The sequence below is a fragment of the Pinus tabuliformis genome, chromosome Q (assembly GCF_031772625.1).
Source record: "Pinus tabuliformis cultivar Carrire ecotype Pingquan chromosome Q, CPIR1, whole genome shotgun sequence".
Taxonomy (NCBI): domain Eukaryota; kingdom Viridiplantae; phylum Streptophyta; class Pinopsida; order Pinales; family Pinaceae; genus Pinus; species Pinus tabuliformis.
Genome location: NC_142296.1, coordinates 667,623,268 through 667,635,328, shown reverse-complemented (window position 1 = coordinate 667,635,328; position 12,061 = coordinate 667,623,268). Strand labels below are relative to the sequence as shown.

Sequence of the window (12,061 nt, the reverse complement as noted above, 5' to 3'; positions counted from 1 at the left end):
CAGTGAAAATGGGCGAGCACCCATCTCTTCCCTTGGTGAATCCATCCAGGGTTCACAGGTTGCAGTGTATTGTTTTTCAGTTCTGTTTTAGAGGTCAATTTGCGGCATTATTGTAGATCTATTTGAGGCCAGCTTTTTATCTCAACTATACGAGTTGTATGTGCATGTAAAACCCTAGTTTATCCAATATAATAAAGCTGAGTACTTTTCTATTCATGGTGTTATGAGATTGCAGTGCTTTCTTTGCTTAATTTTACATGGCAATCTTATGTTAAATGCATGATTAGTTTTATGTGAAGTCCCTGTTGCAAATTTTCTGCATTCGGGACATTACAGTGGTATCAGAGCTGTGCATCTTGCCAGCCTGGGGGTTTACTTGCCAAATTGTCGGAGCTAATTTTATTGCAAAAGATATATCCTTGCCAGAAAAGTTGGATCGTTGTTGGAGACATTTCGTGTTGCAATTTTAATAAGCGATCAACAAATTAGTTTTGTGGAAATTTTGCCTGCATAATAGTTGTGCCACAAATCAAGCTGTCCATCACATCATAAAAAATGTTCATATAGAAAATAAATTTTGATGGGCCAACTTTTGTTATTAAAAGGGAGCTGTAAGAAAGATTTTTAATAAAGGTCAAAGTTTAGTAAGAAAGGGCTGCATTAAAAATTAAATGGTCAAGAGGGTCAAAGGTCGGTTCTTTCTCTAGGTCAGAAAAGCCAGGAGAGCATAGAGGCCAAGTCTCTCCCAATTTACCAGAGCGGAGAACCTAGAACAAGAAGCCAAATTTAAAGACCGATTTCATTTTTCAAAATTGTTGGGGAAGCTGAGCTGGTCTGGTGGAAGTCAAAAGTCATTGGGGATCGATCTGCGATCACTTCTTCAACTGTGGCCGCACACATTGCTTGTTTTCTTAGGGTCGTGGTTTATCATTATACTTGTAAAGGTCCATAAGGGCCGAAGCGTCTTTGGAGGAGAATGGATTTGCTGAGTAGCCGTCGAAATCTTTCCAGGTCGACTGAGCATGTATTAAAGTCGTCCCAAATTATTGTAAGTCGATTCTAAGAGAGTCGCAAGGAGGAATGCATTGATCTGAGAATCCATAGCGTGATGCGTTTGGATGTTGTGCGTGGGCAAAAGAGACACGACGTGTATTATTCGTATGCATGAGGAAACTAGTATGATTGTCGAGCGACCAAGAATATTTTGATCACTGGTCAGTAGAAAGGTAGCTGAGAAGGCCGAGATCTCATCAATCACGCGTTGCTGTGATCGAGCTGCCATTGAGAGATGCAATGCCAATTTTGTGGCACACTAGATCACAAGCAGCCCCAAGGTCGAGCCCAGTTATTGTTTAGGGCTGTATTAGCAGAAATTGAGCTGGTGTTTCTCCGGAGAATGTGTTAATTTGGCGGAATGCGCATGGACAAAGAAGTTGTGCATACGTCTTGCAAAAGAGTGCACGTGTATTGATTGTGTCTAGCGACTGTTTGAAGGGTGTGGCTGTGTGCAGTTTTTTGGTGAAATTCATTGCAACAGACTCACAAAATACTAGACCGAAATTTGTCTCTCCAGCAGTGATTCACTGAGAGGTCGAGATTTACCTTGTCACCTGTGCATTGAGGACTGAGTTCTTAAGCTAAAGGGCACAAATTCTTGGTTCTGCGTGGCTAAACTCATTCTTTTTTACATCCTTACCTGTGTACGAGGAGATACTAGTACTGGTCTGGAATCCTATGTGTGGAGTCACCTCTAGAATGTGCGCCACCATGATACTGGTGTTCATGTATATTTCCGTGCATACAAATGTTCTGTCCCAACAGAGTCTGATTTTCAAGCTTATTAATTGAAGCGATATACCAGGTTCCATCTCTCTGCTCCCTGTGTATGGATGTTAGTAATGTGTAATTTTCCTAAATGTTACAGAGTACTGTCATGGTCATTTGAAATTTTATTTGAGTTAGAGTTATGTAGAGTTTGATATATTGTTGATGAATTAAGGCTTGTGTCAGATTTATGAATATGACAGAGTAATAGGTCTCATGGTGTCAATGTATACATAAGAAAATTGTCATAGTACAATGAAAACAAATCTATGGATTGAAGTGTGGGGTGCGTTGGTCAATGCCAGTTATTAGCTGTCATGAATAGTTGATCAATCTTAGTCATGTAAAAACAATTGGATGTACTTGCCATCATTGAACAAAAAAAACATGGATCAAACCTTTATAAACTCCCCTAATAAACCAACGACAACAAACAACAAACCTTTCTCAGAAGGGGTCAATGCCATTCTTCAGAAAGGGGAAACAAGAGATATGTAGAAGGGGCAGGAAATAGGACACAAAATCCTTGCCCTTGGGATAGATTTAAAATACATGAGGGTCACATGGAAAGTCCTTTTCAAATTGGATGAGTTGGACGAACTCCTTTCGAGGATAGACCAATGGGAGGGGAAGAAGTTGACGTGGGCTTTGAAACCAACTATGCTAGCTTTAATACAACCCAAGTTCTTGGAGGAACCTTGTGAAGGGGTCAAACTTCCAGTTGCATCATGTCTCAGTAACATTATGAGGTTGATCGCACCCATACCTCCTTTCAATGATAATGTTATGAGAAGAATTTTCAAGTTGATAGTGGAGACCTTTCAGGACTTAGATAACACTGTGGATCTTACCTTCGGGAAAAAGCTCCGAATTTTGGAGGATATGGCCAAGCTCCGATCTTATGACATCATGTTTGATCTAGTGTGATGACCTGATTCTTCAAATTTTCTAATCCTTTTTCAGCATTAAGGAACATCACCCTGACATGGTCAAAGCAAACATGTTGTCCATTTTGTCTTCAGTTATGGGAGATCGTGATGCCATTTGTAGGGAGTTGCGGGCTAGATTGTTGACCATTTGGAGGAGAGAACAACTAGTTTCACCTGTTGCTTATGAACTAGCCGAAAGGTTGGTTGAGCAAAACATGGGGCTATTCAGGAGACAGTTGACTAGGGAGGAGCTGCTCAGGTTTGGTGGATCATGCAACAGGAATGAGCTGAGGAGGAAGGGTCTCTGCTTCATTTGTAAGGGACCTTGGGGGCCTGATCACTCATGCTTGAGTGACACTGAGGAGATGATAGAGGTAGAGCAAGGGGAGATTCCTTCTGACTCTTGGGGTGAGGATTCCTCTTTGGATGAGTCCATGGATTCATTCGAGGATGCCTTTGAGGAGCATGAGTCATGTGGAGCTATTGACAACAAGCCAAATTTATATTCGGGTGTGTATGGTGAGCAATCAGTGGACCCTATGGGAGACATTCAGGATGATGAGTCATCAATGATGATTCAACATGAGCAACATATGGTGGAGCTTGAGTCAACTGAGGAGGAGGATGGGCATAGTATGCATGATGAGCCTTTTGGGGTGAGCCAATTGGAGGTGCATATTGAGCCCCTAATGGAGGAGGATGAACAACCACCCTTGGGGTCAACCATTAATGAGGAGCAGACAGATGTATCGACAACTAGCAGGGTGGCAATATTTGCAGACACTTGTCCTCAGGAGGTGTTGGAGGCTGACAGGGTAGTTTTGCAGGAGGATAGTAGATGGTAGGAGCACAGAGTTCCCAATCAGAGGAGGGAGGAGCTGTTGGAGATGGTGGTGCATCAATATTTGGGCCGACCCATTGATGAGGTGTGGGTAGATGTATAGGCAGCTAGCAGAGCTGCAGTACATTCAGGGAGCAATCCTCTCCAAGAGTACATAGACAGGGCTTGTAGCATAGTTTGGCTACTTGTACCCATTACAGGGAGAGAGGCAGGTCTTTCTCGATGGATATTACTGACCAACTAGATAGGGTAGCATGAGTTGAGCATGGACTAACATCAGCATAGTAGACTTGTTCCTTACATAGGAGTCCATGGCTTAGATTGGCGGGAGATCATGAGTTGGTATCATTCTTAGTCGGGAGTAGTGTACTGCAAGAGCCCTTAGAGGTGGGGGATATTACATGCTCCAGTCGACAACAGAATGTGGGTTGGCCACTCATCAGTGTCTCAATGCAGCATCAGTATGGTGAGATTGACCTTGGGGTATGCCAAGGATTGGATTGCAGAGAAGTGATGAGTTGGTACACAGTTGGTAGGGCAACATTCACAGCTGGAGCTACAACACAACAGGAGCCATGTAGCATTAACACTCCTTCTTGGTGGCATTAGGATCCAAGTGGATCTATTGGCAACAGGTTGAGTCAGAGATGGACATGGGATCTAGGTATTGGAGGACCTAGTCATGTTTTGATAGCTTGGAGACGGGACGTGGACCAGTGGTTCGTATGGGGATCCGAGCATTGGGTCTCAGTGGTGTTGGGCCACATATTTGGATTGTTTGAGGGCAAGCAATATCAGGGCGGGAGGACTGTCATGTCCCCATTTTTATTCTTCTTCATAGTACAGCCAAGGTGGATTTCCAAGATAGGGGATGGCTAGGTCAGTGGAGCAGGTTTATGTCATCAGGGGTCTCGATGGAGTTTTGTGGAGTTTTTATGGGATTTGATGGCATTCGCTTGGCATATTCCATCATCAACATAGTTTGCCTTTTGTTCCGTTACATTCCGACAACTTTCAAAATTCAACATTATTATTGGGCATAACTTAATTAATTATGCTTGAGGTATTTATGGAACACCTCAGTGTAATAGCTCGTTGGAACCGGAACAAGAAGTTCTACATGATGGGACTTTTGGATGGGGGTTTTAGTTACCTGAGGAGATATGGTGGCCAATTTACCATTTTCCCACATTAAAAAGAATATTTTAATTAAAATAGAAGAGGGAAAAGTGCTCCATGATTAAAATAATAATAAAATAGAAGATTCTAGAGGGGTCCATCGTATTTATAAAAGAGGAGGAGCAGGCCATTGGGGGACATCTTGGTTTTAATATTGTTTATTGTGTGTGAGGTTGAGAACCCGGTTCTCTACTCCAACAGTAGCCCCAAGATGGAAACCCTTGGGTGAATCAGTGAGAGTGGGCCCATCTCTTCCCTTGGTGAATCCATCCAGGGTTCACAAGTTGCCATGTATTGTTTTTTAGTTCTGTTTTGGAGGTCGATTTGTGGCATTATTGTAGATCTATCTGAGGCTAGCATTTTATCTCAGCTACACGGGTTCTATGCGCATGTAAAACCCTAGTTTATCTAATATAATAAAGTTGAGTACTTTTCTGTTCATGGTTTTATGAGATTGCAGTGCTTTCTTTGCTTAATTTTACATGGCAATCTTCTGTTAAATGCATGATTAGTTTTATGTGAAGTGCCTGTTCCAAATTTTCTACATTTGGGACATTACTATATATACATATATAAGAAAAAAAGAGACAAAAAAGGAAAAAGGGAGAGGAGGAGACTTATTATATTTTGAAGTAGTCACTCCTACAAAGAATATATAAATCTCATAAACAAAGTATTGTTAACAAAATTATGTATGGAAGTAAAATGAATTCTAATTCAAAAGTAAAGCAAGGATGATTTTCCTATAAAGGTATTTTAATCACACATCATGGGTTAATTACATTAAGAGGGACTATCTAAGGGAAAAAAGGTTAATATCACTGTTAGTACAGGCAACGATGAAAATTACATAAATATTAGTCTGGTGAATCGACTATTAATTTCAGATGCCAATGCAAGCGAAACAACATATATTTTTGGAAAAATATGAAATTAATGATTTACAAGTGACAATAGATCATTATGAGTACGCATCTCAATTTCGTGTTGTAACTATGTATGGCAGAGAGGTTGACATAATTCTTGGTCAACCTTGGTTTAAAGAATTGGGTATGTTCATGTTAAACGTGGATAAACTTTTTTTGATGTTTTTTGATAAGGGAAAGATAATCACATTTCGAGACATGACAATGAAGTTATAATTGATAATACCCTCATCAGAAGACTTTAAAGATGTTTCAAAATTGATGCCTGAAAATAATCAAAATACAATATCAGAGAAGTAAAAAGAGCTTAAGGAGGTCATATCCAATAAAAACGAGGAGAAATCTCATTTAAAAGATCATATCCATAAACTACTTGCACAAGTCAAAAAGTGTAAAACTAAGAAGCACAAGTTAAAACAAGAAAATGAAAGTTTCGACAAGAAGCTCAACGAAAGTTTATCATAGAAAGAAAAGGAAAATTTACGCTTAAAGAACCCTTATAAAAAATTATTAGAACAAATTAAGTGTTTAAAAGGTGAGAAGTTTGAATGCCAAAGTAAAGTCGACTTAGAAAATGAGGAACTCTTATGGCAGAGTCTACTCACTCAAATTAAGAAGCTTAAAAATGATAAGAACTCATTAAACAACAAATTAGAAGAACTTACTCAAGAAGAACTATCGAAGTTTTCAGTTGTAACAGTCCAAGTTGAAGATGAGGGAACAAATACCGATCCAATCAATATCACAATTTAAGAAGAGGATAAACCAATTGAAGTGAAGATGTACTGAGAAGTTGTAGTTCAAACGTCAGAGATTTCAAGTGAAGATTCTATAACCAACTCAACTACATCAGTACCTAAAGTAAATAAGGAAATTACCACACACATGTTAAAGGAAGGTCAAACAAGAAGAATTCCTTATCTACATCCGAATCACAAGAATATACATCTCAATCAATCTACGAGTCTATATCACTCAGAACATAAACAACAAACTTATGTTCCGAAAATACTGAAGTGTGCACAATTCAGTCTAGTAATAACAATTCATCACAAGTTTCCAATAATCGAAAGATTCCACAGAAGATTGATTTAGAATGGTCAGATCCCTTCTCAGTTCGACTATATTGTTTATCACTTAGAGGATCTTATCATCTTGTATCAACAAAGATGACAGATCGAAGAAGTCCAAAAGATGTGAGTAGATTACAAAGACAAAAAAATAGATGATATGCCTTGTTAACAATAAAGCTTCGAGGACAAAGCTTTTTGAAGAGGAAGGCAATGCTATGAATAAAATAATATAAATAATAATAAAATAATTAATTAGGCATGTCTCTAAAGACATGAGTTTTTGTGAAAAGGTACCTGCCTATATACAAGCAAATCCTCACCCTTAATTGTAATCATCTTCTGTACACATTTCTATATTAATATATTACTATCCTATCATGGACATTTACATATACCAGATCCTCTGAGTATCCCTGTTACGTATAGAACCTTGTTCGTTACATTGGTATCAAAGCATTCCTCTGAGCATACGAACTTTGTTTGCTACATTGGTATCAATGCATTCCTCTGAGTATACAAACTTTGTTCGTTACATAAGCCTTATCTTCTCGGAAGTTAGGTCTGCAGGAAGTTAAAGGTGCGTTGTTCAACCACTCTAGATCGCTTTCCTTCAGCTGAGATTGCAGTTAATCTTATCTGCAATGCAGACCTTTTTCTTGGAAAATCTCTCTTTTGTGTGAGGTCACAAGAGATGCTTCAGCCTTCAGGAACCCCTTTCAATGCAACTGTTGTAACTTCGAAGTAGCATAGGTGCTTGTGAACGTGAAAAATGTATCCAAGCAAAGCATTATTCTATCATAGCTTAATAATGCAGAGAGCTAATATTCAGATGATAAGTGTGGCAGGCCATACAAAGTAAAAGGTCCTGTATTTAATAGGTTTCTTTTGCAGGAAAATTCTAAAATAGTGGCTATCAATCAGATAAAATGTCAAATCCATGTCTCAAGTATGAGATGAGGTTGTTAGGTGTATGCATATTGTTTGCAACCCAGCTATGTTGTTGCTGACTGAGGTGTGTGCATCTCATTAGCAAAACCACATTAGTTTCAAGCTAACATGTTTCTTGTTACAGATGTTGCTGATTTGAGTCCCACTTCCCATTTATTATGGGATTAAATTTTTTGCATCATTAGACCAGATTAGTAGTATAAAAAGATGACTGAATTGCAATCCTTCTTGATCTCAAAAGGGCCAGAAAGATGGCCGTTGTAGAACTATAGTCATAACAAGGGGAAGAAATTATTACATGGACTACCCCCTCGGGGGGTAATGTCTCATATTGTTCACAAAAAATGGGTGCCTAGGTAGTTGAAGGTGCTAATTTTAAAACTGAAAATCCACTTTGTTCAACTGATATTGCAACTAAATACTTAGCACACAAAGCTAGCAGATTATACAGATCCTAGGGTGTAGAGTTACAGGGCTACTATGAAGAGTGTTATCGATTAGAGTAACAGGTAGAGGTCTAGAATCAATGATATGATACCAAAAGGGATATGTGCCAAGGGGCAAGTTGAAAAGATAAGTGTCTTCAAACTGCAAATAAAGTAGGTAATACTTGCTCAAAATAACAGAAATATTACATTAAACATGGAAGTCAACTTGTAAATTTCCTGAAAGTGGTGACCTTAAATAGGCATATGTCCATTTCATGTTATTAAAATTCGATTTGTAACCAAGCCTCTTGAAGAGGAGTATTTGGCAGTTACAATTGCTTTTGTCACATAACTGGCAGGTAGAGAGTCCAGATATATATCCAAATACGAAAATTATGAAATTTAATATAACAAATAATGATGGGAAAAAATTGGTCATCATATAACCTTTCAAGTTTAATGGTTTTCTAATTTGTACTAAATTTTTACGGTTTTGTTTCTTTGGCTTTAATTACTTTTTCATCTTTTTTGAACCTTCAGATTCCAATTCCTTTTGTTGTCATCATTAGGCTGATCACTTTCTTTAATCTTTCTGTTGAATACTTGGTCAGGATTTATGTATGGTCAGTCCTTAATATTTAATGTCTATAGCTGTATCATATGGCAGTTCATGTTTTAATTGGGCACCATAGGCTTGACAGTAAATTAAACGACTTAGGTTTGAATGGGTGTAGAATTATCCTCGTCAATGGGAAACATTGCTCTTTGTAGTGGTCTTCCTTTCTATCTGTGCTCTTGAAACAATAGGGTGTTCCTCTAGCTCAACAAACATTTTTGCCTCCAGATATCATTGCATTGCCTAAATTTTTCTGAGTCTTCTTGGACTTAAGCTTGCACTGTGAACTTCACTAGGATAATCAGCCTGTGTCTCGATGGATTCTGTCTCTGACATTTTTGTAGCATCCAAGTGTTGCTATGTGCAAGTCAGCAAAATAGCAACAATCCTGTTTCAGGCTTATGTCCAGAGATGATAATTGATGTTAGTGAGATTTGCTTAGTAGGTTATGGTTAGAAATGCATGGGGGAGTGCATAAGGCATCTTCAGCCTTGGTCTTCATCATCAAAATGATAATAGGAATATGGTATGGGTGCAGTATTTTACGTATAAAATTAATAATAAAACTACAAAATAGAATTAAATATAATAAATATTATTTATAAGAGGTCATGACTTTTTGCAAAAAGGTAACTTGGGTTATATATAAGCTGGGTTCCCCGTCATGGTAAAAATCATCTCGTTTATATTCAATTCATATATCACTAATGCCAACGAGCAATTAAAATCATTTTTTACTCCCTCACAGTATATTGAAGGGGTTTGATGTTAAAGATTTTGTTTCATGTGTAATCTCATGCTTCATTTCCAATGCAGGCGTTGGGACCAATTCGAAACAAACAAGTCCCTATTTGGTGTTGAAAGCACATTTGATGAGGAGCTGTACACTACAAAACTTGAGAGGGGACCACAGATGAAAGACCTAGAACGAAGAGCCTCAATAATTGCAAGAGAAATGGAGGATGCAGCTACTGGGAATTTCCATTTAGCAGAGGTAAACTTTTCTCTTCACTGGTAATTAATGACAAAGCTTTTGCATTTTTTGCATAACATATGCTCTGACCCTATTGTTCCTATTTACTCCTTTCCCCTTCTCTGTAGCTCATGTCCTTGCAAACTTGCATTGCAGTCTTACTGTTTCTCTATTTATTTGGCTTGTCTTTTCGTCAGGATCATTTATTTTCCAAATTCTCCCTTCAGTCATGCTGCTGCTTTTAACCTTTTTCTGTTTGTGCCAAAGGAAAGAGGCCTTCACTTTGGAAATGAGGAAGAATCATTTGATGAGGAAAGCAGGTATTCGTCAGTTCTTCGGAGTGAAGACATTAGTGAAGATAATGAGGATAAGTGCATAGACAACCGCAATGAAGAAACATTTGGCATTGCTATGCCTTGTACCAAAGATGTGCCTTCTTTTTCAAATGACACCAAAGGAAGTACTTCCCTTGCAGGTGAACCTGATAACAAATCCAGTCAAACAATACAAACTTCATTGACTGATTCTTTAATGGTATGATTTATACTTCGACATCCACTGATCCCTTTTAAAATTTCATTAATTGAAGAGATCTGAATCTTTAATTGAGGTTTATCCAACTGTTTGTAAAGGTGAAACTATTATCTCCCCTATCATCAGCAAGCCCGTAGTTTCTGGTAATGTGTGTTATGTTACAAAAATATATTTGTGAGCCTTCTTTCTGTTTCAGATGGTTGGAAATGATTATAAGATTTGATAGTAGTTTTTTTGAATGTGCCTGTGATAAGGAAAATAAAGCTTTCATTATATTGGAAAGTTTCATTATGGTGAGCTTCAAATTTACATCTAATTTGTTGAGGAGGCAATAAGTGCAACTCTGATATGTTTACAAATTTTTGAAAATGTCAGATATTTACCCTTCATTTGTTGGAAACAGCACCAGTTTTAAAACTGTTTCATATTGGTGATGATGTTAATGAATGGATCCAAAGCATTGAAAGCATTTTATGGAGCTTTTCCTGAAATATAAAAATCAGCTAAAAGCCTTGTAGGCATTAGTTCACTTTGACCATGGGTGTGTGGATGTCTTCTATTCTAGATAAGTTAATCATTGATGGGTTGCCCATCCTAGAGTTTTGGCATATGAATTGATAAACAAAGCAAAGGACATCCACAGAAGAGTAATTACTGCTCCTCAAACTAGTGTTGGAAGATTAAGTCTCCAATACTAGTAGTCAAAGTCTAATAAAGTAACAATGGTGTGCAGTGGTCAGATATATGTTAAGATAGCAACTTTAGATTAAATAAAATGCCTTCAGAATCAAGTGATAATAGTTAGGTCAATTAGGTAGAACAACCACTTACTGTATGTGTTATGTCTAAAATTACTCTACTAACTTGATTAACTCCATTTTTTAGACTAAGGGGCATGATCTTTGGTAATGGTTTTTGGGCTATATTTAAGCTTGAGCCCTCATTCATTGTAATCATCCTTCAATTTATTAAGAAAATATATATGTATTACTGTTATTTACTGAGTCTGTATACTCCATCTGGTATCAAAGCGGTTGTTCTCGGCCAATAATCGCTTCCCGCTGCTGTTCCTCATTTTCCGTTTGCTCTCCGTGGTCAATCATCATCGCCGTGCTTCCATTTTTCTGCTGCCTCTATTTTCCCTGTCTCACGCCGTGCACACCCACGTCCACACTTCACATTCAATCAACCACGGCTCCTTTCTTCCCCTGTCTGCACCTTGCAACCATTATCGTCTTCGCTTTTCCCTCTTGCCCAACATCCTTAGTGTTGTACTCACCCCACCATTGACCCCATTGCTATTCATCTACTGCATCTCGTTCATTTCCACAACATGCCCCGACAACCATCCACTGATCTGCGTATAAGAACTAATCTGTTGACCTGTTGCCTGTCAACGCCGCTTGACCATTATGAACCCTTGTCGCGACATCCGAATCTCCAAACCACCATTCATACCCTTCCATCGTAACTTTAACAAATATATATATATATATATATATATAACTGGCACTTTATATAATGGGTTATATAAAATATATATAGATTAATTTATAATTATAAAATTACATTGTATAGTTTATAATTGTTTATTAAAAAAAAGATAAAATTATATTTGTATAAAGAAAAAAAATTAGTACATAGTAAAAAAAAAATTAGGGTCAAGTTAAGAAAGAAGGTTAAGATGGATAAATATACACCACCACATACCCGATCAATGTCTTCATCAATGTCGATGGCTGATTTTAATAAAAGATTGATAGATCTTGAGACTAAGGTGACCGGACATG

General features: G+C 37.9%; 1 protein-coding gene across 4 annotated transcripts in view; it reads left to right on the top strand.

The window, feature by feature from the left end:
• The window catches only part of LOC149221316 (uncharacterized), a 289,929-nt gene that overhangs the window by 82,452 nt on the left and 195,416 nt on the right, over nucleotides 1-12,061 (top strand). For all 4 annotated transcript variants that reach the window (XM_089385073.1, XM_089385075.1, XM_089385072.1 and 1 more), the window contains exons 5-6: nucleotides 9,581-9,758; nucleotides 10,005-10,271. In XM_089385073.1, the coding sequence (XP_089241199.1) occupies nucleotides 9,581-9,758; nucleotides 10,005-10,271 (445 nt within the window). The remainder of the gene's footprint in view (nucleotides 1-9,580; nucleotides 9,759-10,004; nucleotides 10,272-12,061) is intronic.